Source organism: Carassius gibelio, chromosome A16 (genome assembly GCF_023724105.1).
Source record: "Carassius gibelio isolate Cgi1373 ecotype wild population from Czech Republic chromosome A16, carGib1.2-hapl.c, whole genome shotgun sequence".
NCBI classification, from domain to species: Eukaryota; Metazoa; Chordata; class Actinopteri; order Cypriniformes; family Cyprinidae; genus Carassius; species Carassius gibelio.
In genome coordinates this window covers 15329978-15355474 of record NC_068386.1, presented here as the reverse complement: position 1 = coordinate 15355474, position 25497 = coordinate 15329978, and the positions used below count along the sequence as shown (strand labels likewise).

At 39.3% G+C, this 25497-nt stretch overlaps 2 protein-coding genes across 13 annotated transcripts in view; one reads left to right on the top strand and one right to left on the bottom strand.

Moving 5' to 3' along the window:
• Positions 1-14537, bottom strand: part of LOC128030738 (nectin-2) — a 59616-nt gene extending 45079 nt beyond the window's left edge. The window contains exon 1 of one of the 2 annotated variants that reach the window (XM_052618626.1): positions 14122-14537. In XM_052618626.1, coding sequence (XP_052474586.1) covers positions 14122-14170 — 49 coding nt within the window. In that variant the 5' untranslated portion in view covers positions 14171-14537. The remainder of the gene's footprint in view (positions 1-14121) is intronic. The other variant, XM_052618627.1, reaches the window with a different exon arrangement.
• Positions 14538-16298: 1761 nt separating this feature from the next.
• On the top strand, positions 16299-25141 carry g6fl (g6f-like). Of its 11 annotated transcripts, none has more exons than XM_052618621.1 (12): positions 16300-16483; positions 18074-18403; positions 18493-18762; positions 19939-19974; positions 20649-20972; positions 22183-22437; positions 23518-23556; positions 23671-23787; positions 23935-24008; positions 24224-24253; positions 24515-24561; positions 24705-25141. In XM_052618621.1, the coding sequence occupies exons 1-12, from the start codon at positions 16411-16413 to the stop codon at positions 24724-24726; spliced, it is 1617 nt and encodes a 538-aa protein (XP_052474581.1). In that variant the 5' UTR covers positions 16300-16410; the 3' UTR covers positions 24727-25141. The 11 variants fall into 11 exon arrangements, with proteins under 11 accessions (XP_052474576.1, XP_052474577.1, XP_052474581.1 ...); XM_052618619.1 differs by having other exon boundaries at positions 16301-16483; positions 23647-23787; positions 24227-24253; XM_052618618.1 differs by having other exon boundaries at positions 16301-16483; positions 23647-23787.
• Positions 25142-25497: the final 356 nt, after the last annotated feature.

Here is a 25497-nt window from a genome sequence, read left to right as displayed (position 1 = left end):
TTTGTCCATACAATAGAAGCCAATGGTAACCTGTTTGGTTGACAGCATCCAGATCCATCTGGAGCAGATGCCCTTCAGATCGCACTACCACCATTTAAACATTTCAATAGTGTGTTAGAATTTTGACCAGATATCTCTGTATAAAGCATGTGTGGTTATGACACCAAACACACACACAGGAAAAAGGGCAGTTGTCACACAGCCCCATTCACTTTCACCACACACACAATTATGAGCTAATGAGGCCTGAGAGAAAGAATGAGGGCCATGTGCAGCTTGAAATGAAGCACAAATCAAGTATTTGCCTCTTTGTACAAATGCGTGCAACACACACACACACACACACACACACACACAGATTGAGAGGAATGACACATAACCAAGGCGAAGGGACTTCCATCCTACAGGCTAAATTATTCATCTGCCACTTACGATCAAGCGAGAGAGACAAGAATAACAACAAGATGCTTTTTGCAAGGACTGAAAGAGAAGCGTTTCACTCAAATAAACCATGGCCTTCTCATTTTCGATTAGGCGGTGACAGTTTGTGCATCGCTACAGTCGTTTCTCGTTTTGCTGGACACGTCGAGCCTTCACCAGCATGTATTCTGGGCTTGCAACAGCCATCAATCTTCAGCGTATCTTGAATGTTACTGGCCAGAGGTGACCAATCAGATTAGGAGACGAATGATTGCTGTTTGTTGGTGCTCACAAAAAAATCCTTAAGATTAGAGAAAAACGAAAACCAAACATACTTGACACACAGACCACAATGAATGTTTAGAGAGCTAATCGAAGGACTAATCTAGAAACGTGTGTCTGGAAAAACAGGTTTTGCTATTCTTGTGGAGATTAAACATCAGAAAATGTCCCAGAAGAGAATTTTAACTACATTTGAAACACTTTATTTCTAATTCGGTAGTACTGATATTAAAAATCAGGTGAGCATACAAAGCACATTTGCTCTGAGCACAAACCACATTCAAAGTAGTTGTTTTGCATCTAGAAATCATAAATATCTTAAACACAAAGAAAGTCCTTCTTTCAGTGCTCAATTTTAACGTCATGTACATAATCCAAACGTAAGCGATATGTAGAGGATCAGGTGACCAGTCCTTGAACAATTCGATAATTAAACACTTTTGGTTCCTCTTTACTTCTGTTCCCCTGCACACATACAAACACACTCGTCTCCATGTGTGTGTGTGGTGTGTAATTGGATTCCTGTATTTTCCAGAAGGAGGGAACCCATTTGGGTAGACCCTTCTGGGTAAAAGTAAAGAGATAGCACAATCTCCAGCCATAGCTAAGAGACCGCAGCCAATCAATCACATTACACTAGGCTTCAATCGGGTACAATACAAGCTCACAGCAGGCTCGCATTTACCTAAACAATCCTCTGAAGAGCTGGTCAACGACCTGCCAGGTGTGTGTATGTACATACATACACACACACACACACAGCGTTTTGAAAAATTGGGACATTGGTTATGTCCTCATAAGTCACCCTCTCCTTGTAATACCTGTGTCATACCCATGTCATTACACAAAGTTGTGTCCTGATATGTCACAAAAACAAGAGCACTCACACACACGGAGACACACACACGTAATTGCATTTTATTCTAATTGAACTTGAGATAAAAAGTCAGTGTTTTGCTTTTCCTGTTTGTCACTTGTAGTGTGTCAAACATTATAATTTTATGTTTGTAAATGCAATAAATTCAAGTATTATTAAGTGTAAGCCAGGACTGTTTAGAGCTCGGATCAGAGTCCACAGACCCCCTCAGATGCATTCACAGCTGGCTTTCTGAACATACATTCATTACAGCGTCTGTAAACACACAGAGAGTCAGTAAACACTCAGCTCAAAGAAGCTAAATGGCCTAGCAAAGCACACAGACACAAAACAGCCCGTCTGAGGAGAATGAGGGGGCATGGGAGGGTGAGCCGTGTGTGAGGATAGACAGCACCGCATTTACTAAGCTCAGACATGCTTCACTGAACACATTTACCAAGCGCTTCACTACTTGGGTGTAGCAGCATTGAAACTAGGTTTAGATTACATCACTTTGGTCAATACAGAGCTCACAACAAGGAATAAAAGTTAGTTGTAAAGGTTCTGCCTCTCTGGTTGGGGTGTGTGCAGTAAACTATAAATCTCATTTGGTAATAAAGCATCACAATCACAGATAAATCTCGCTGATTCACAGCAGAAGAATGCAGAGACGGAAATATCTGGATCGCAAATCCATACTTTTTTTCCGGTGAGCCTCAGTGCCGCAGAGACACACACACACACACACACACATTTTACATGGTGTGTACAGAGGGGATGAGGTCGGGTTTAACATCTACTCCATCACAATGACCAACAGAAATGATTTCACGTTTCAAAAATGTCGATAATGTTTCTCTTGATAACACTGGCACAGAGAGGCTTAAACGTGAATCCTCTGCCTTTATCAGCACATGTTGTGTCAAAGTCGAACAATACAAGAGGAAATCAATCAATCACACATCTGCTGATAGCACACACACAAGATCCAACACCCCCATTAATTAAACTAGCTCCCTATAATTATACTGATCTTCAAAGAGGGTGACAGAAAGAGAGAAGGGGGGGTGAAATAGAAGGAAAGAACAGGGAGCTGATTACATGAATACATGCATCGTTGTTGACTCCTGTGAGAAACTAACAGAGGTACAATATACATTACGCAGATCATCAAAGAGCTAAACATGACACGTACGAGAGGTGCTAAAGGAAACACACACATGCAGTATTAAGCTGTTAAATGAGCTGGCTGCCAGCGTCTCCTTTTAAAGGATGTGATGGAGATTAGGCTGAGGCGGCAGAGATTTGCCACCACTTTTGATTAGGAAAGGATCATCCTGGATTTTCTGCACATCACACGTACACACTCGCACATCAGAGACCCGGCTAATTACAAACGCTCACAGGCGCACACAAATGACCTCACACACTCCAGCAGCGGTGTCTAACTAATTACCTGCTGGAAACGGCAGGATCTGCAGGTGAGAGGAGAGAAAAAGACCGTTAGAACTTTAACACCTGAGAAAGTAGAGAAGAGAAAAAAAGAGGAGAAGAGAATGAAGCTGTTATCACTTAAACACGGGACAGAAGAAACAAGATGAGAGTAGTACGAGAAGTAATGAGACCGATAAGAAAAGAACAAGAGGGTTATAATTTAACACAAATAACTAGACAAAAGAGAACTGAGAAAAGATTAGACTGCTATCATTTAGCACCTGAGAAAGAAGAGGAGAGGAGATGGTTACCAAAAAGAATAATAATAATAAAATCCATCAATGAATTATGATTCTCTTTAATGTTCCTGAATTGATCCACAAAAACTGGCACGCATATGAACACATAAAAAGATAATGCTATTCAAAGTGGATAAACTTTGGATTCAAACATGATGTGCCGAAAGATCCCTAAAGGAGAGGTTTATAACAAAACCTGGAAAAACTCAAATAAACAAAGATGCTGGGAGACCAGAAGGTTATCATCATCTGCTTCTCCTCAAACTCAGCGACTGACACATTCCAGAGCAGATCAGAGAAGGAACTCAGCTTATCTATGAATGATCAGCCACAGGAGATCCGGACACTAGGAGTACTGAAAAATGGGTCGTAAACCCATCACCCTTTTATTTCCAGGAATAAGCAGAGGTGGAACAGGAGGAGGGAGAGAGAGAGAAAAAAAAAGCGAGTGAGCAGAGAAATGCAACAGCTGTTTCCCATCACATCTGCACAAAGACACGGCCATCAGCTCACAGACACTGCCCTGCGGAGGAGAGAGACAGACACAGGGTGGTGTGTGTGTGTGTGTGTGTGTGTGTGTGGATGGTCACGGTGGGGGTGAGCGGTAGATGGAATATGGAGGGGGGGGGGGGGGGGGGCACTGAGTAACCTGCTCTGCATTCCCCTTGAGTGAGTCTTTCACTCCCTCAGACAGCTGAAGTTCCTCTCGCTCTAGCTCCCTTCTTCTGACACTCTGAACAAGAAGGGCCTGTGTGAGTTCAAAGATGAAGGAACCCAAAGGAAAGTGTGCGAGTGTGTGTGCAAATGTCCTCATCAGACCCTGCCACACCGTCAAGGCATGGCAGTCGCAGCAGAGAGGAGAAATAGGACACATCCATCTGAAGCGGAGTGTGTTGAAGAAATGGCCCATCACACCTCAAGTGACAGGGCTGTTTTTAGATTTATTTTGAAGAAAAATTAAACTAAAATTTACACAAAGCAACTACAATACAAAAAACAACAACTGTGGACTGGACACACACAAACAAATTGCTGCCCAAGTGGAGTAGAATTTCAGTGAGTCATAAAGATTAGGAAAATCTAATCAAATCAAAACACACACACACACACACACACACACACCTAATTGGCTGTGAGGTCATCAGATGTGTAGAGGGGCATCATTTCCATGGCAACAGATGAATTAACACCCCCAGCCCCCCAACACCACTCTGAGATTCCGTCTCCGGTAACCACTGGAGATGGAGACACACACACACACACACACACACACACACACACAAGCAGTAGGTTTCTCTCATTCTAGGTCACCACTGAGAGTAAATGGCTGATAGATAATAATGAATCAAATGGAGGAGATGAATCAGACTGGAGGTCTCCTGTTGAAAAACACACTAGTACACACAAACACACACATCTGCCTTTAAATCTCCCTCTCACAAGCATTTGTTGACTGATAATGACCACTAAAGTAAACAAATGCTACATTGTTTGCTTTGCTTTCAGTCGGTCTTGATTGATCTCTCAACCACTGAGAACTAAACCTAAATATTTACTTTAGTTCAAAGAGCCATTATTCAGAGCATCTCTGATCTGAAGTGATTTACACACATGCACATTTACTTAATGTAAACAAAAAAAGTAACTAATTTTAACCTGAAACTCTGGCACTTTCTTACAATCAAGTGCAAGCTTGAATTCAGATCTGACTCCATCCAATCAACAACCTATATAGAAACAAGTCCCTGGCCTAATAAAAAAAAAAAAAAAAAGTTTTTGATAATCTGGATCTGTAACAATATGCAAAAAAAGATCTGTCGCTTCTTACATTACATTGACACTTGACAGTGAATTGTCGTTCAGACCCCATTTAACTTCCATAATGTGATGTATTTCTGAGTGAAATGGGATATTTAATGAGGGAAAAAGTAGAGGTTGTTTTTATCTTACCGGCACAGATTAATTATTCACAATAAGACCAGGAAAGTGCATTAAGACAAAAAATAAAGTTAATTTTAATTTCACATCAACTTTAAATAGCACCAATAGTCTTTGACTGCTAGTAAGAAACTACTGAAAATCTCCAAGTACTGCCAGGGACCCTCCATATACAAAGGTTTTCATTTATGTGGGTTAAGTTCCCATCAAAGCAAAGGACCAAAGAAAGCAAGAAGGGAGATCAGAAAAAAGGAGAATGCTAAAGAAAGGAGATTCGTTTCATCTGCTCTCATTAGCTACGACATCAAATAGTTTCTCTCACACAAGGTGAGAAAAGAATAACCATGTGGCTCAATAAGGTTGTTTGCACAAATCCATTCCAAATCTCAAAACGCATTTGCCCAATCTCTCCATGTGAGAGCTGCCTGTTTGTCAGCCACACTTCCACTGAATGTTAAAATGTCAATCTTCCTCTCTCATTCCCTGACACCTCTCCTTCTCCATCATCCATCTCTTTATCCATCCGCCCATCTATTCACCCCTCTCTCCTTCTGCATCTCAATAAATAAACACCAAGAAGGGAGCGAGGCAGACCATGAGAGAAAAACTAGGACACTACAACCTGGGACCTATAGACCTCCCCCACACAGAGAGAGACTGACAGAGAGAGAGAGACGGGATGGAGCAGTATACCAGTACATATTTAGGTAAAGGAAGGAAGGAAGACGTAAGGGAAAGAGGAAGAGGAAGGTACAGATGTTCAGGAAAGAGCGGGTGGGATGAACAAGGCTTTGGGGGACGGGGTTTAGTGGTCACCAGCACTACAGTTTATTAATAATCCATATCAGAAAAATCTTTCCTCTGTTAGACTTCAAGGGGGTATGCAGAGGGCTGAAGATGAGGCTGAATGGAGAATTCTGCCCTTTTAAGCTGCATCTGCCTAATCAAAATGCTCCCGAGCTAATCACTTAGTTGATTTAACATGCCTTGCTCACCACTCCGCCTGGGGCTTTTTTCCTGTTCTTTTATTTTTTATTCCCTCACAGGCCAATGTTGCCCTCAGGGCTCGGTTATGGCATTGAAGAATCACTCACAAACTAAAAAAAAACACCTTACAACACACATGTTAGTCTACTCATACATAAAATATTGTAGCAGATGCTAAGCATGCAAAGCTACATGCAAATAGACAACAACTATACAAAGAAATCAGGCAAATTTCATACGAAAGTGAGAACTATGCCCTATTCACTCCAAAGGGAGTAGGCCATCTCATTTACGTTTGGCAGACAGACAGTTTATTTTAAAATAAAACATAAATCACAAAATTGTCTTTGGTCAAATAAATGCAGCCCTGCTGAGGGTAACATTCTGCTTTCAGAAACGCTAAAAACCTTACAAAGTCCAACCTTTTGTGTGTGTGTTTAAATACACATAGAAATATTAACAAGTTTTGGTGCAAAAATTTTTTTTTTTACTATATATAAAATATATATAAACACATGCAATGGTGGTGCCTAAATTAGGTTCAAACTAATCATGTGGCGGTTACCAAAAGCTAATTTTCTTCCTTTTTCTTCCTCAGCTTTACTTAGTGATTGAGTGGCTAACTTTAATTTAGACTGACCCTACAGGTAGCGTTCTCCTCCAACATTGCCCTTCAAGGGCACCAAAACGCTATTTTGAATTCGCCCACTGCGACAACGATTTTATTCCCCATCATACATAGCTTCTCAGGCAGAATAGAGGGCCATAAAAAAGGAGAGTGAGGGGGAACATTTTCCATTGAGGGGTTTGAGTTTGAGTTTAAGGAACATTTTCTTCTCTCTTCATTTTTCGGTCCTCTAGAGAGCAATGGAAGAGAAGGGTGGATCCTCCGACGCTGCCATATCACTTACCTGTATTAATGTATACAGCTGAGAGAACAATGAGCAGCTTTCTTTCGCTCTCTCTCTCTCACACACACACACACACACACACACACACACTTGTTTGAAAAGCAGTGTGATTCTAAAAGAGATAGGGGGACAGACACAATGGCCCCTCTGTTTCTGCATGGTCACCATTCCATGTTCCCTTTACTCATCACTGACCAACTGAGCTGCGACAGACAGGTACTGTGTTACTGAATAATTATATGTCATTTAGAGAGGAATTCAATACAAACATTTTTTTTTTAATGAAATGTTGAAAATGTGACGATCCAGCATTGTGATTTGTGATTGGCTACAATGATCATCGCTTCATACTCTTCACCGAGTGCTAACACAGATACACTCTGATAGACAGTTGAGCACGTGTTGAGCACAATGGTCAATCAGAGCGGCTCAAGAATCCGCTCAACAGCGCTCCAAATGCAAACGGGAAATATCTTCTTTTTTTTTTTTTCAGTACCATATTCAGCTTGAAATGTAGCAAATGTGTCATCTTCTCCAAATATACTGTTTATGTCACAGGCGTAGCTGAATTCTCTCACTGATTCTTGCAAGTATTTTGACCTTTAACTGAGCCCACCACATTATTTTCACTGACTTATCCTTCATGAACCACGTAATGTGATAAGAAAAGAAAGAGGGACTACTGGGGAAAGAAAGAGAGGTCAGACCCAATTTTAAAGGAAATGGTGTGATTGAGAGCAAAAAAATGGACATCCCTTTAGAGAAGGGAAATGGCAGAAGGAAGAAAAGAACGAGGCATGACTGCATCCAAATAGTAAAGGGAAATAGACTGGTTGCGTTTGAAAGAATGATTTTACATGAAAGGTAAATCAGGAAGAGAATCATTCCTGGGCTCTCCCATCATAATAATAACCGCAAACATGGCAGAGACACAGCCGCCCAAAAACTTACTCTGACCTGAAGATGAATCAACTGTCCTGGTTTTACAAAGCAAACAGCCAAAGTCCAAATGTATGTGTAGGATATTTTCAAAATATAACTGGTTCGTGATGTTAAAAAAAAAAAAGCCTCAGTTTTCTTTGGGAACAATCTCAGGAGATTTTAATTTAGGTGATTCACGCACTTGTTCTTGGTTATTTTACAGTATTTCTTCAAATAAACTGACCTTATAAAATACTACAGAGAACATACACTAGCATTTAGCATATGTACCCAACAGAACTCACAGGAGGCAAAATTATCTTAAAGGTCACTGCTGTTTTTCTTTGCCAGCTCGCTACATTGGGCATGCTAATGACATTAGCGTTCTCCGAGGAGCGTTCTGCTGCTCACTCTTACAGGAACAAGATGATTCAGCTCGCTGTGACTGTGCCGTAGTTACTGTATCTGGTCTGGAATGAGGCTGCACAAAAAAACAAGGCCATTTCTGTCTGGCTCAGATCCAGTCCTGCTTCCATCACGTCGTGGACTGGCACAACTTTCTGCGGACCAGGTGCAAGGCACTCAGGAAGAGAAGAAGAGGAAAAGACAATGATAGACAAGGGCAAACAGGAACTAACGCCAGCGCTAGCCACAAAGACAGGGATAAAGAGTGGGGAAAAGGAAAAAGAAAAAAAGCGACAAGTAAATGATAAAAACAAGATGATAAGTCAACAGATCAGACATCCTCTGGAAATAAGAGACTATACATTTCAGAGCAATGTCAGTCCAACAGGGCAGAGGCTTAATGTCTTCAATAAGCCTTGTCGACTCGCAAGGGCATCGCTGGCCTTGCTGATCGATACAGGATCAATAGAGCAAAGCCTCACTGCCTTGTCTGCTTCTGGCTAGCTGACTCAAGATGGGCACGCTGAGGACAGTGAGAAAAGAGGGAGGAGGAGAGGAAGGACAATCTTCGAAATTATATCACAGTCACTTCATAAAGCAGTGAGGGAGAGAAACGGAGGCTAATCAGAAGGAAGATGGTCTTCTACGTGATGTGTGAATGGTGCCCGGGCTACTGAAGATCATATGCTTCGTCGCAGACAGCGGTTTTAATTTTCCCTCCTGTGGAGCGTAACGTGTAGCATAATGACACAATTAATGACTAAAGACCCGTTCATACCACAGATGATAACTACAAGGATAGTTTTAAAAATGGTTCTATCTATATAAACACTTCAGCTGTAAGGTCAACAACACAGGAAAAATATCATTGGAATCACTTTCAGAATAATTATTTCAAGCTGATGCATGCAAAAAAAACATTTGACAGCCAAACTGAATCCAGTTGAGGTTCATTTTAGCTCTACATTCTAACCAATAAAAAGAGAGAAAGCAGGTATTTGGAGGCACTTGTACCCAGCCAGACATGTCTTTCCACACAACCTCATCTCCCCACACTCCGCTGTGCCCAGTGTGCGAGAGCGCTTGCATTGAGGAGTCCTGAAACCACTGGCATGCTAAATTCATGACCGCACAAGTGTGCTTTTAAAAAATCCTCAGGAATCAAAACCACTTTTAACCACCTAGTCCCTCCCTCTGTGAACCTCTCAGGACACACACACTCATTCTGCAAAAAGAAAAGAAGCCTTTCAGTCACTTCTTCATCTGATGTTTCTGCCTCAAATGATAAAGCATCTGCATGTGTTAGAAAGGCATGTCATTTCAACTTATGGGGGACAAATATAGGACATTTTCTATATGATGCTGTTTGTTACATTGGATAGGACATATACCAATGAAGCCACGATAAAGAAAATGTATATTTTTTTTTTAAATAGAGCTGGATATTGGTAAGTTTTTAGAATGATTTTCTGCTGATGCTGGAAATAATACAGGTCATTGTTTCAAAATGATTCAAACCATTCATTACATGAACTTGTTTATAGGAGTCATTCATTTTGAAACAGACTTCACTGGTCATGCTGTATGTTCATGATTCACTAAAAAGAAGAATCGACTCATCATCAGTTTGTAAATCAGCTCATGTAGGAAGATGTTGCGTTCAGCCCGTGTGGACAATTGTGATCATTTTTCAATTGTGGACAGTCTGTTGAATACAAACTTACATTCATGATTTCCATTTCTGGTCTTCCTTGGTTGTACAGAATAGAGCAGTTTGGACATTCTACTAAATATCTTCTTTTATGTTCTATGGAAAATGAAAGTCAGTGTGGGACATGATCCAATAAATTGAGACCGTTTCTATCAAGTTCATGACTAACCAGAGCTGAGTGAATATGGAGCCAACAAACCAGACAGAGGAGCTACAGCATCCTAAAAACCTTCAGGGTTGTGAATGATGTTAATCATAAAACGAACTGGATGGCATTTGGTCAAGAGGGGCTGAACACTCATCATGTCCTATTCCTTTTTATGCTATTTGGCTTCTATTTTAAAGAGGGCAGATCTGTGGTCATTTTCCCTATGAGTAGACATTACCTACTACAGCAATCTGGCAACCCCTTGACATTCCCACATCAAACTGGCAACCACATACCACTATTCAGACCAACTGGCTGCTGACCCCCAGAGGGTCACTGATCTCCCAGCATGCAATGGGACAGGGAGGTAAACTCAAGGATTACACGCTGCCTTATGTTTGTGCATGTGTCTCGCTGAATCAGGTTTTATCTGCACTTCCCAAGAGATCGCATGGAACTTTTAGAAGTAGATGGTAAACCACAGCAAGAGCAGAACCCTGCTTTCTCATTCCTCCCTGCCACTTTTGTTTCACTTCTCACCATCTTGTTGCAGCCACAATGGTCGGTTGGCTTTCCGTCACCAGGCGCAAGACTAAAATACGAGATCCAATTAACCGGACATATCATCCCCATGAATCTCTTATGCCGTGAAAGCATTCTGAGATCTGACATCTGCTGAACCACTAAGAGCAGAGCAGGAGAAGGAAAGTGACAAGAATAGAGCGAGGCAGTCAGAAAAGAAATACTGGAAAGAGCTTTGTCCTGTAAGTGCTTTGAGGACCAGCTGAGATTCATTTTAGCTCCACTTCCAAACGAACAGAAAGAGAAAAAGCCATTCTGAAAATAACCCGGACCACAAAAGTTACTTATATTACATCTGTCCCATTAGATTTTATCGTGTGCCATCGTGGATATCGTATAAATCTTTGCGGGAAAGCATCTAGTGTCCGTACAAGTGCAGGTTGATGTTAATTACAAGGTCAGTCACTGACTGAATTCCCAGAGCTCCATGTCAAACACAGACTTGCGACAAGTGTTAAAAGCTTTGGTTCCCCCATCCACAAACGCTACAATAAACATCCAACCTTATCTTCTAGATCCACAATCATTGTTGGAACCCATGACCCGCAAACATGGTTCCCAAAGAGTCTTGTTACAGTCTCTGAACAACCATATAAGAGGAAAACTTCCTCATATACACCCTTAAAAATAAAGGTTCATTACAAGCATATATTGTTCAATAAAGAACATCCACAGATCCTCTCCACTGCACAAAGGGTTCTCTATAGTAGAAAATGATTTTTGTTTAGAATTTTGAAATGTTCTACACCCTAAGAAAAAAAGTTCTTTTAGGAACAGTTCACTCAACTCTGGGGAACCCAAAATGGAAGAACCTGTATAAGTGTTTTCTTGTGTAAGAGTTTTCGCCGGAACGAAACATTTTTAAACCATGTTCTGTCCACAGTCTGTCAGCTCTGCCCACTGCTACACCTCCTCCCACGTTCTTCCACCGGCTCAGACGCTAATATAAAGCATAGCCTTGAGGTCAGAGTGAGGAGGGGTGGGGGGGAAGATTTGAATACACCAATGACAATCATCTCTCAAACAAAAGCAAGCAGATAAGGATGGCAATGGATGCAGAAAGAGAGGAAGGGAGGGAAGGAAGGAAACGAGAGAAAATGGAAGAATGGCAGCTTAAAAGCTTGGTTTCAGTGCTACTTTTGCCTGCATGATTGCCAGAATGTGGAACTGGTGGACTATGGAGACCGTCTCGCTCGTTTACTCAACACTTCTTCACGGTTTAACACACTTGAGCCAGCGCTGTCGCGATCACTGCATGTGTGTCTGTAACTGCTGTGCTCACACAGTTTAGAATAAGGTCATCTTGGCCTCCGCCTCCGTCATCATAGCAGCATAACATTTTCGAGCCCCCTCCTCCTAAACACACACACCACTTGATGGATTCAGCCAGAGACGCCGCAACAGTAGGCCCCCCTAACCCCCGGCTTTCAATGAAAACAGTGTCACTATGGCAACAGGTTCAAGCATTTTTTGACCCGTGTTCACTAGGAGGGTATTAGAACACAATCAGCAGCTTCTTTTGTGCAGATCTCTGCTGCCCGTAGCCTACATTTCGGTCTGGAACTAGAAAGATGAAGTGGCGCAATTTTTAGAATCATAAAACAAGCTTAAAACTGTTTCCTGTCTGCATAGCTCTCAATTTGAAAAGCAACAATGAGGTTATTAAAATAAAGCTTTTTTGTTTGAAGATGGCCTATTTGTTTTGAATATGTGTGCAATGAAAATGAGTCTGCAGGGGACACTGGGTCAGCATACAAAACAATACCTCGACCCTTAAAATATTTTGCAACTGCTGTGTATAAAGGCAAAAGCTCCCAGGACACTGAACTAAATGGATGTGAAGGGGAAGGGGAGAAAAAAAAACAAAAAAAAAAACCACAAGGCCCGTTTATACGGTTTGCTTACGCGAGGCAATCATGACCCCTTCTGCTGCTGTTCTGTTCATAAATAAAACAAATCCTTTGTTTCGTTATTCTAGTTTTCCTCCTGATGTGCAGTCGATGTACTGTGAAATGGGCCTAGCCAGAAGAGGTCCACAACATGAATAAGTTAAAGGAATGAATTGTTTTTTTTTTTAGTTAACCCTCTGCATCCTATGATGTCACAAACCTTCGACACATCACATCCTCCTAATGCATAGTGTTATAAATAGATAGATAGATAGATAGATACCATAATTGTATGCATATTGCCTATAGTTAAAACTAAAAAAAAAAATGCATCTTTTACAGTGTGTGTGCTAGGTTAGACACTCAAGCAGAGTTTTTCATGACATTCACACCAGCCCGGGGCTCTCTTGCTGTCAGGTGTAATGCTTCTGCGAGGCGTGACACGGCCACTGAATAATTAAACTTTAAGGACAATGAAGAGCCTGTGAATCTACGATCAAAAGGAGCTACAATGCACAAGGCGAGGCGTGCTGAGAAATATGACGAAACAATAACTACTGACGTCAGCTTAATGCCTATGATATGAACAGCTCCGTGATACGCCAGTAAATTAATGGCTGGCTGTCGGGCAAATAAATTAATTTATTAAAGTTAAACAAAATGACGCTCTGAAAGAGTGATTTTAATTTTTAAAAGAAAACGATAAAACGACACTAAGTTGAAACAAACATAAAAAAAAAATACTAAGACACTCCCTGTTACTTATTTTGCGTGACTGACAGATCGATTTACATTCATTTATGTCCCTTCATCTGGAAATAATAGGATATAATGTGAAGGGAGAAAAGACGCCAAGGTCGTGAGGAACCGAGAGAAATGTGGTACGAGGAAGAGAGAGCACTGAAGGACAACTGGAAAATCTGTGTAGTTTCGCAAACAAACACACACCTGTCAACACGTAAGAGGGAAAGAGCACTTCCAAGGCCACACCTAGAGAAACATGGCGCTTATCGAAACCAAACTCACACAACCTCCAGGGAAAAAAGAAACGAGATGGAAGGTCAAACAGGCAAAGTTATTTCCCCTCATACAATGAAACACTGGGCGAGTTAATTAAACTATTTTAAGATGAATATAGTAATCGCTCATGTAGTCAGATCGCAGCGGGAGAAGCGCGCGCACGATTCAGATCCCTGAGGTAGCCTATATTTCTATCACGAGCGCTTTGGTTGAGTTTATCTTTAAAATAAAAAAAAAGTAAAAGAGAACAAGGTATTTTATAACCGGTAAGAATGTATGATTCCTTTCACTATTTCAACATCATATAATTTGTCTTACCTTGAATAATTAGGAGAATGAGTGCGCTCAACAGTCCTGACATGTTCATCGGAGAGAAGGATGGACAGTCCACCTAACGTTATAATAATTTTCTCGGTTTTCCGCTTATTGAACTCAGTCAGCTCAGAGTCACAAAAATAGATGGAGATAAAAAAAATATTTGTGTGGTTCCTCTGGTTTCCTCTAATGGACGAGCACAGAAACTAATGTTGAAGTGCGTCGCTGTATTCAGCGGATTCCTGTTGGTTTACAATCAGGTGTCAAAACTCCCTCTTGAATCGTATTAACAGTCCAGGTGGCCAGCTGAAACACGTCCTACAGGTGAATGAGTGTCCTGTGAGTGAGTTCGAGGTGAGTCTCAAACTGTCGCCCAGGGCTCGCACTGTTCTGTTGAAACTCTGTCTGACGCTCATTGGACAGACTCGTGTGACGTCATGCTTTACGTCACGGTAACAGACCGTTTTAAAGCCACCTAAAAAATTTAGGGGATGCTTTGGTACTTTCCAAGTTTCCGAGTTTTTGACCATTGCACTGATTTGAGTTTAAGGCAGTTAAACGATAATCTCATACATTCGAAACAACTTTTGTCCTAATTATTTGAAATAGCCTATTGTAATGAAATGTGACAATTTAATATTTCTAAACTTTTCTAAAGGGCTACCATGTTGCTCATTCTGATTTTATATATATATATATATATATATATATATATATATATATATATATATATATATATATATATATATATATATATATATAGCCAAAGATATTTTTCGGACTTCCCCGTTTCAATGTGTTTCTACATTTCAACATGACAATTAAACTAAACTGCTGGATTTGCACTTTTTCCTCAGAATTTTTTGTTTCGTTTCCAGAACGTAGATTCACTCAGCATGATGTTTCTGGAGTTACCGGTAATGCAGAAGAGCAAGTAATGAATGCCAGAAATATTTTGAATGACATCCCAGCAGAAACCACTGGGAATGCGCACATCGATATAGCGTAATTTTTTTAACACTGTACAATAATAATCACTATTTTTTTAATATTTTAAGGGGTAGTTTTAGGGTTGGGGAAGGTGTAGACATTAATAAAACACAATCTAATAGGTAAAAAATGACATTTATTGTTATTTTAGGCAAGTCTAGTTTTCATGTTTCAATTTGTCCAGTTGTGATGAATGAAGCTCTAGTGCTCCCCCTGTTGGTAACATATACAGCCAGCCGGAGAGCATCCGTGAAATAGGCGCAATGTTTTGCATTAGAGTTTCACAGATCTACATTTCCGATAGATCTTATGTTCAGAAATGATGCTGACTTTGTTAAGAAGCTATGATGTAGAAGCAGGCATTTTTTTAAAAAAAATAGAAGGCAAAATAGTGAACGAAAGGAATAGGTCGTGAAATAGGTCTTTCCTAAATGGGCAGAAGTGCTTAATTATACCTCAGTAGTCTCATTCAGTAGGCTATCTGTCACTTCCACCACCCCATTAAATCATATACGAAGTACCTCTCTCTCTTTACTCATTCTCTCTGTCTGATTGTTTGCACTGGGCCAATGACACACACAGTACTGTGACTCTCATTAGCTGCTATGCCCTAGTTTGCTCTCTCTGAAGTTCCTTTTCCCTTGCTCATTTACCCCGTCCATCCTTTCTCCATTTCAGTTTTCTTCATTTTTATCTCATTTCTTTAGACCCTCTCACATTCTTTAGCTCAGAGGTGATTAGGAGCTGAGCTGGTTATGGGACTTGGAGGTGCTGATAAGTCTGTTAACTTTAATTAAAGACATTTACGGTAATGTAAAGACATTTAGCTTGAAGCTGAAGACCATTTCTGATTACATCTCTAAATGCTTATTCTTATGCTCTTGTCTTTTTACAAGCAATTCCCACCGTCTGCTATGTCCAGCTTTATGGATGACCAACTTTTCTTATAATTTAGAGTACAGAAATGAGCATATTTAGTGTTATTTGCACGTATATGTTCCTTGTTAAAGCCAGAAGCAGAATTCTGTGGCTGCAGATAAAAGCATTGACTTATCTCACTACGATTAGCTGCATAGAAAATAGTGTGTGTTCTGTTTTATCGGCCTCCATGTTTGTAACGTTGCTTCCGTTTTTTGTATGTGTGTTGACATTTGTCGAGTTTATCAGCTTCTGTCACATGTTGCTCTCAGCCTGTCACACCCCTTTTCGTGCCTTGTCCTTGTGGTCAAATGCAAGAAAATAAGACATATTCTTGCATTTTAATAACAAACTATTTAACATACGTTGCATCCTAGCAGCACCATGGGAAAATATTTTCATGCTTTCATACTTATTTGTTCTGGTTCATGTTTCATCATCTCTCCACTCATGGCAGGTATGAAAATATATATTTATATATACATATACATATATATGTGTGCTTGTTTTATTTTTATTATTATTATTAGTTTTTAAAATGAATATTTTATCATATATAAATGTGTAGTGTTTTTTGTACACTCTCCAAATGTTCTTCACTTGAAGTTGACTGAAATAAAGTTAAACTTGAAAAGTTACAGTTTCAAGAACAGTATAACTAATTGAATAAAATACCAAAACATTTACTTAGAAGCACTTAAAAGGGGTCACATGATGTGATTTAAAATTTTCCTTTCTCTTTGGAGTGTTACAAGCTTTTGGCGCATAAAGAAGGAATGTAAAGTTCAAAGACTAAAGTCTCAAATCCAAAGAGACATTCTTTATAAAAGTTAAGACTCCTCCTAAAACGCCTCGTTTAAACACACCCCTACATGTCTACATCACAATGTGGGAAGATTTGCATAAGGCTGCCCAGATGTTTATGCAAAGACGTAAAGAAGACGTAACTTTTTATTCTCACTGTTGCCGCCAGCGCCATGTTGTGGAGACACTGTGTTTCACAACTAGAAATCACAACTAGAAACACTGTTCCGGAACAGATTAACACAAAAAACACTAAACTACTTTTTATATTCGGACCCACAGTCTGTGAGTACGTTAGTAAAGGATTTGCCACTGATGATTCAAACGCGAGTTATTCAGCAGTGTAGAGCAGCAGTTGTTGTTTGTTGTTTCTTCGATCACAAATACAGAGGCATGGAGACAGTTGGCCAATCACAAACCACTGGATAGCTGGCCAATCAAAGCACACCTCACTTTTCAGACTCATGAGATTTGTAAAAAACGACGCGTTTCAGAAAGGCGGGGTATAGAGGAGAAACAATAATGTACAGTATGTGGAAAATAATGTGTTTTTTTTAGGGTTGCTCCGATCACGATCGGCTGATCGTTAATGCGCATCTCGTCAGTAAAGCCGGTTCTCTAATCAGCGGTAAATTCCATCAGGTGCGTGATTTCACATAGAGCAGCTGTTACTACACAGAGCCGTTGTTAAATGAGAAGATGTGCAAATAAATGCTGAAATGAACATGGATTTGCGCATATTTTTGCAAAAATAATTAGCAACATCATTTGACCCCTCTAAGGGGGATTCTGTGTTATCTAAATGAAACACTGAGACACTAAATTGCATTAGGCTTTTCTTCATTGGCTGATTAACAGATAAGTGCAGCTTACACTACACTACACTACAGGGGTTCTCAAACTGGGATCTAGAGACCCCCAGGGGGATGCAAGGAGGTTTAAGGGGGTCTGAAAAAAAAAGAGAGAAAAAAAAAGATTTTACAAAATTAGTAAAGAATGTAAATGTAAAAAAAAAAAAAAACACTAGTAAAATTTATACATTTGAAAAGATAGACTTAATACAAAATCATTTTTTATATTATTTTATATTGTTATTTTTTTATTTATAAACTTTTAGTTTGCTTTCATTTCAGTACAGCATGAAAGGAGTATTACACCTCAAAATGAAAAAAATAGCTGAAAATATACTCACCTTCATGTGCATTGTCAGTAAAAGAGTGTGTGACTTCTTCGTTTTTTATAGGTGATTTGAGGAATGATGTGGTCGTGGCACGTGAGGACACGTCTGTCATTCTGTCCTGCTTTGATTCACCACCCACATCTTCTGTAATGGTTACCTGGAAGATGATGACAACGAGGGAGGATCGCTGGACATATTTGTTATCAGCCAAGTGCACCGATGGACAAACAGATGGAAGCAGCATAGAATCTGGAGGCAGAACTTTTGAGATCTCTGCAGATGCCTCACTGATCTTCAGGGCCACAGCAGCTGCGCAAGGACACTACGCCTGTGAGATAAAACAGGATGACAAGAAGCTACATGAGAGGGTTGTTCTTCTCGCCCTGATTAAATGTATACTACACAACTGCACCACAACACATTGTTTTTTCATGTCTCGATGTGTTTGACATCTCCAGGTATTTTCTCCTTCTCTTTTGCAGTAACTGTCACTCCCACGCCCCCTGTCACAGTGGACAGTACTCTGAGACTGGCAGCTCAGGTGTCTCCCTCCTCCGTGGCTGCCTGGGGAACGTGGGTGTCTCCCTCGGGTGAACAGCTACACACTGAAATCTCCTATGGAACGGGCAGTCTGCTCAGCAAGCTGCCTCGCGTCACCAGTAAAGACAACGGAGTCTATACCTGCAGAATCCGTGTCTCTGGTAACAGTGACAGATCTGTCTCGGAGCACCGGGTGAATGTGACAGTGAATGGTGAGATTCTGAGATATTTTTTGAAAACACAATAATCAGATAAGATGCTAAGTCAATGTTATCTAATCAACATGATTTAAGGGCATACTGTACCGGCAGCATGTACTTATAATAAACAGAACATTAAAATAGTTGACATTTTTAATGTGAATTGGCCTTTAGACTTGAATTGTGCCAGGTTTTGATCTACTAAAAAGGTAATTTAGCTTGTACAACAGTTAGTTCTGTTCTTGGATTTGATTTCTTGAGAGGCCTTCTGTGTGTGCTAAAAATAGTTTTCACTTCTTCATTTGGTGAACTCAAATGTGTTTCACTGTAAAGGGAACAGTAAATGAGTGGGAAATTTCGGTCCAATCTTGTGATTTTCCCTGCTTCTTTCTGTAAATGTGCATTCTAGTCTAGGCATTTCCTGTGACTCTTCTGTAGATTCTGGATCGTTATACTAGTAGGTGATGACAAGTGATTGTCTTAAGTCATCTGAATAAAAATTAACTGATTCTTAGGCTGCATCCAAATATGCATACTTCTTTACTATATAGTAGGCAAAAAAATCAGTGTGTGAAAAGACTGGTAAAGCAGCCCAAATTCACAGTATTCATCAAACAATAAATGAAAAAGACTGGGATGACTTACTACTTTAAGGCATTTTTTGGTGGGCGCATCCAAATGTCACTTTACTATCCCATAAGGCCTTAGGGTTTGTTAATAGCAGTGATGCGATGCAACTGACACTGGTACTGTAGGTCACATGACAATGACATCACGATGAATGTAGCCCTGGACATCTGGATTACAGTTCCACTATACATAGATTCATTTTATATAGTACTTTACCTGTCACAAAGAGTTGTGATTTATGAGTCTTTATGAGTGAGTCACTGAATCATTCACTTAACCAGTTCATTCCAAAACACTAATTCAGGATTACACCACTACTGGGTGTTGCTCACATAAGCGGCTGTTGATTCTGCTTAAATTTTGTTTGGATCTATTTCCACTGATGAAAAACAAAAATAGACATCAACTATATTATTGTGTATGCATGTTGTATTAATATTTAATTCAAACAGTGTTATAGATCTGAGACTGCATTCATATAAAAATAGAGAATATTTCAGTTTTATTATAAACAACATCTAAATCTTTCTATGTGTCCCATTCTTTTTCTCTTTTTAGTGAAAGCAGTGTTTTCTTTCACAGACATCACACATGGTAATATGTTCTTTTGCTACTGGAATACTATTGTGTATAAAATGGGACCTTACTTACATGCCTTTTACTCAGCAGCCTACACTAGTCAACAAATCCTAAACATTCTCCATCAGGCTCTTTTAACTTTAAGTTCTTTTCATTTTTTATTTTTATTTTTTTTAGTTAAACTCAACATACTTTTTGAATGCTTGAATGCTAACACAACAATTAACTTTTTTAATGTATTTGCCCCAAAGCAAACATGGTTTGTTCTTCCCAAATGTTGTGTCAGCACACGGTTTATCAGGGTTATTAAATCAGAGAGGAGAATGTTTCTGAAGAGCTTTTGCTGAGTTTAATAACATAATCCCCATTTTCATGCCTGTCTCGTTTCTGATATCTCCCCACATGACTTTGCTCTGGGACTTGTAATGTTCTATTCGCTTGACTGTGTGAAGAACAAAGAGGCTAAAATGACTAGCAGCACAGTGGATTACTATGTGGACGGGATCAATCCAAACTGACAATACTGCTCTTGTATCACAGTCCATTTTTCACTTGATTGGCTTTTTTGGTTTCTTTTAATGCTTAATTTGCCTTGCACTTTTTGTTTCACACTTTCTCTTGTGTTGAATGAAACTTTATAAGTCACTTTACCTTTCTTTGTAATCTCCTCTACCCTATGTCCTCTACAGGAGTCGAAAGGTCTTTGGCAGCCCTCTCTCATTCACTGGTCACTCTAACATGTCCGTCTGTCCTTGGTGATTATGTGTTGGTCTATTGGGTGAAGGCTGATACAGAAATAATGGAGCTCATATTCCAGTTTGACCGCTGGAGGCGGAGCTACACAAACCAGACCAAACCCCAACTTCGTCTGATAGACCCCGCCTCCCTGGCTGCTGCTGGGAACTTCTCCTTCCTGTTAAGGCCGACCCGGATGGATGGAGGACTTTACTTGTGCGAAGTCTTTCTAGATGACAAGGTTTTCAGTCAAGCCAACAGACTCAGCGTTTTACATGGTAATGTTATTTTGTCTATAAATATCTGATATTTCATGTAATTCAGGAATCTCTATAAAATAATTTCAAAACAGACACCCCCACAGCACAGAGTGTAAGATTTGCAATGCTACTTTGTGATATTACAAAGGAATAATTAAATAACTACTACAAAATTATTTAATAAATTAAATTCATTTGAAATTTTTGAAAATGAACAATATATTCATATTAAATCTTAAAAAGAAATTACAATAATCTTTTCTTCCCTTTATTGTGATGTATATATGAGTAAAACAACAAATAACGCAGAGCAGGGAATTGGATAAATAGTTTTATGAGGGCACATGAATTAAAAAAAGTATCATAAAACTGGTCCATGATTTTATATATATTTACCTATAGTTTTCTGCAGTCAGTGACTGAACAGAACTACATTTAATAAGTTGTTATTTGTGTTTCGTTTTGCTGTTATTTGAGTAAGTTAGTTGAGAATCATTCAGATTTGTGACTAAATAATTCTGACCAGTTTTCTTTACTGAATTAATTAATTAATTAATTAAAAATACAGAAAATAATTTTTATTTTTCTGTCAACTTTTTCTTTCAAATCATTACAAATAAGTTTTGACGTTTTGCAACCATGATTAAACAGTCACTACCAAACAATGCACATCAGAAAACTCGTTCACTGATTCTTAACGTTGCACGTTCTTGCATCATTGCTCTTGGATTCATTTTATAATTGCACAGGCCTCTATCAATCACAGTAGTTCAGCATGCAAGAGCAAATCAGTCAGTGTCGTGACTTTCATCTTTCTCTCCTGTTTTTAATCTGATCTCCCCTGTTCTTACCTTAATCTCTTTTTCCCCTTATGTCCTCCATGCTCTCCTTTTTCTCACTCACTTTTTTTTTTTGTCTCTTCTCTCTATATACATCCCTCTCTCTAACGTAATGTTTTTTATGGTAGGCCTCATTACAGATCTCATTATGTGTAATTGCACCTGCCCGTTGCCGCTGACAACTCTGTGGGTTGTGGCATCACTGTGGTAACCACTGAGCTCAATTAGCTAAGGATTGATACTGCATTGAGTTTGAGGAGACAGTGTGCATCAGTCACAGTCAAGCACATCTGACCAAATACAGCTGGCTGTTTAATGAATGTATATCATTTTAACCCTTCGCATTCATCTCTCCTCTCTCATCATCTGTTTGTCTGTTTCACCCTCAGGATACCCCAAGTCATCCCGCACCACTCTGGATCTGTCTTGTGTGTACTCTGAGCGATCTCAAGTCAAAAATGTAACGTGGTCGTATGTTAAGAATTCCACTCGCTCTCTGCGATCACGTAGAGTTGTGGGCCGGATCACAACCTCTGTAGCGCTCCCTGTGACCCCTGAGAGAGCTGGAGAGTATGCCTGTACTCTGTATCTGGAAAATGGAAACTCGGTGCAATATACATACACCGTCACAATGACCAATATAGGTGGGAAACAGTGTATTCTGTTCTTCTCTCTCTGTCTGGCACTGTTTCTTGCTATTTATTTCTTGCTGTAAATTCAGTTTCTTGCTGTCAAGATGTCAACACTCACATTCAAAAACCTGAAAATTCCCAGACTGCAGCAGTTATTTTTGTTCTGTGTGATAGACCTTTCATTGAATTTAATGAATCAATGATGAGAATATTAGTTAGTGGAATCATGTAGGTCACTAGGAAGGTCACATACCATAATGTAGCACAATTATGTGCTAGTCCCTTGACCAATCAATTACATGAAACCCAACTCCATCATAATGAACTGTTTAAAACATGGCTAGTGAGTGTCTGGAGCAGCAGGGTGCAGAAAATAGACCTTCTGCACAGTTCTGCTTTTGAAGAAGCATTGTGGCCTCTATGATGTTCATTTAAAAGGATGGTTCACACAAAAATGAAAATTCTGTCATCATTTACTTATCCTCATAAAATGAGAATTTTTCAAGAATAAACTGGTAGCTCAGATTTATTCCCAAATCCGACATCCATGTCATTTAATGTATCAAAGAGAGAAAGAGCAGGTGCCAATTTTTCAGTAAATTACTTAAATAATGAAAGGAATCATGAAAAATTATATTTCTAGGTTCAGATGCAAAAAAAAAAAAAAACCCTAATATTTTTTCCCTAGAATTTAAATCATGATTTGAGGGTATTTCAAAGACAGCAGTGTTATCAAATATTAAAAATACAGATAACAGTGAGACTGACACTATATAGGTAGATAAGAATGGCACCATTCAATGTTTGCATGAATGATGTCACCTAACCATATGCAAAACATTTTGTCAGAAACATATTTTGTTTATTTCTCTTCCTCATCCACCATATATCTTCATCTTTTCAATACATGCATTCAGGGATATTTAAATACTCATTACATTATGTCTGCTGTTGGTATCATTTGTTTCTTCCGTCTTCCACGTCTTCCACTATTTATTTATTTATTTATGTTAGTTAGTTAAGTATATATTTTATTTCTCCTGGAATTGATGATGTAATTTCTAACCATTGCTCTCTGCTCATTCATTGCAGAACCAACCATTTCTCCAGGCTCTGCACTGCCACCTGCAGGTGGGTGTTGCTGTTCTGTCTCTCTCAAACACACACATACATTTCTGCACACTCACTGACGGGTAAGCTAACTTAGCGTTTCTTTTTCAGTCTTTCTCACTCTCCCCCCAGCAGATGATTCACTACACCCTTATGTTTCCACCTTCTCATTCCTGCTGTTTCTGATCCCCCTGATTGCCGTAGCTGTTGGGGTGTTGCTATGGAGACAGGGCTTTTGCGTCACCCGTCGAAGTAAGGCCCCGTTTTTGTCTTTCCCCCCCGAGTCTGTCCATCAGAGATCTGAAGGCTGTCAGTTCACCCAGGCAGATGTTGATGGACAGAACAAACCACACTGGATTAAGTGTGATATGAAACCCTCGTGTGTCTGTGTTCATGTAGATGTCAAGCAATCACAGTCTCACCACTCCAGAGAGGTGGAGAACATCTATGAAAATCCTGATGATCTAAGACAGGTGAACTGAAATGCACAGCGTCTATTTTCTCCCTCTATTTCGCTGTTTCTCCTTCTACCCCCTGCTGTATTATTAAATCTATTTTTACTACTCCTTCTTTCTTTCTTGCATTCTTTCTCTCTCTCTCCTTGTCTTTCTTTCTCAATGTATATCTATCTCTGCTCTATTATTAAATCTATTTCTTCCTTCCCCTTTCTCTCCCTCTCTTCTCCCAGCAGACACCTCCCCAAGGCGCAGTCTACATGGTGAGTTATTATGGTCCTTTATAAGCAGAGCAATGAGTAATTGTGTGTGTGTGTGTCTTCCAAAACCAGGTCCCAACATTTTAAAGTATTTGACAGTTTGTGTGTGTGTGTGTGTGTGTGTGTGTGTTTGTATTCCCTCCAAGTTCTGTCATGCCTGCATTAGTGATATTACCAGATGAACCCAATCAAACCTTTGCCAAACTATAAATCTGAGACATCTCTGCCCTTCTCATCCTTGTCTCTGTTTGTCTCTCTCTCTAGGATCTCAAGCCAATGGGTGAAACTGATGTATATAAAGAATTAGATAGGTGAAACATGATTGGCTGCGGCTTGCGGGGTGGGGGTTACATACTCTCTGTGCATTAATCATCCTAAAAATGTTTTCTTTCTCTCTCTCTCTTTCTCTTTCTCTCTCTCTCTCTCTCTGTGTGTGTGTGTGTTTTCATTTCAGATACAACCAGTGCAGTGGTTGAGTTTATTAAACATATAATGTATATTGAGATAAAGTAACTGTATTTGAAATACAACTTGTAATTGACTTGTGTCTTAATCTGTCAGTTAACTGTTACTAGTATGGCACTCCTTCAAAGTTTCTCATACGTTTTTAATGACTTTTTCTCATTTCATCTTTTCTTTCTATTTCTTATGTTTTTTTCTTATAGCAGTTTTATTGTACTGTCAATAATAGTGCACTGTAAGAAAAATATGTTGGGAAAAGGGTATAAAGTTAAAATAAGGATATTTTCAGTGTGATACTTTACTTTTAACCACAAAACACAATACAATGTAATTCAAAATATGTGTAAAACACCTTTGAAAATGTCTGTAAATGTACAACTATGGTTACCACTGTGTAAAGTTACAATAAATTCATATGGCAGTTGATAATTGGCCCTGATTCAGTAATGAAATACTTATCCACAACAAAAATAAGTAGATAATCGGATCAATCGACTGATTGACAATTAAAAATAAATAAAAAATATGACGTGTGCAAATAAATAAAACTTATGATCACATTTCATGTATTCAATGCAATGCAACATTTTATATAGCTTACATTTTAAACATTTATGTATTATAAAATATTTGTTTATAATGTTTATTTAATGTCAAAATGAAGTAAATAAACATATCGTAAAATAAACATATAAGGACAAGATTCAGCAAATAAAAATGCAATTAGAGAGATGAGTAAATAAATACAGTTTTGAGCCTTATTTATGATCGCATTTTATTTATGT

Bases quoted from the DNA above. Each gene is read 5' to 3' on its own strand.
- g6fl (XM_052618613.1), top strand. From the start codon at position 16,411: ATGGGAAAATATTTTCATGCTTTCATACTTATTTGTTCTGGTTCATGT. The intron at 19,975-20,648 runs GTAATATGTTCT...TGTCCTCTACAG, and splicing joins TTTCACAGACATCACACATG to GAGTCGAAAGGTCTTTGGCA. The intron at 24,254-24,514 runs GTGAGTTATTAT...CTCTCTCTCTAG, and splicing joins CCCAAGGCGCAGTCTACATG to GATCTCAAGCCAATGGGTGA.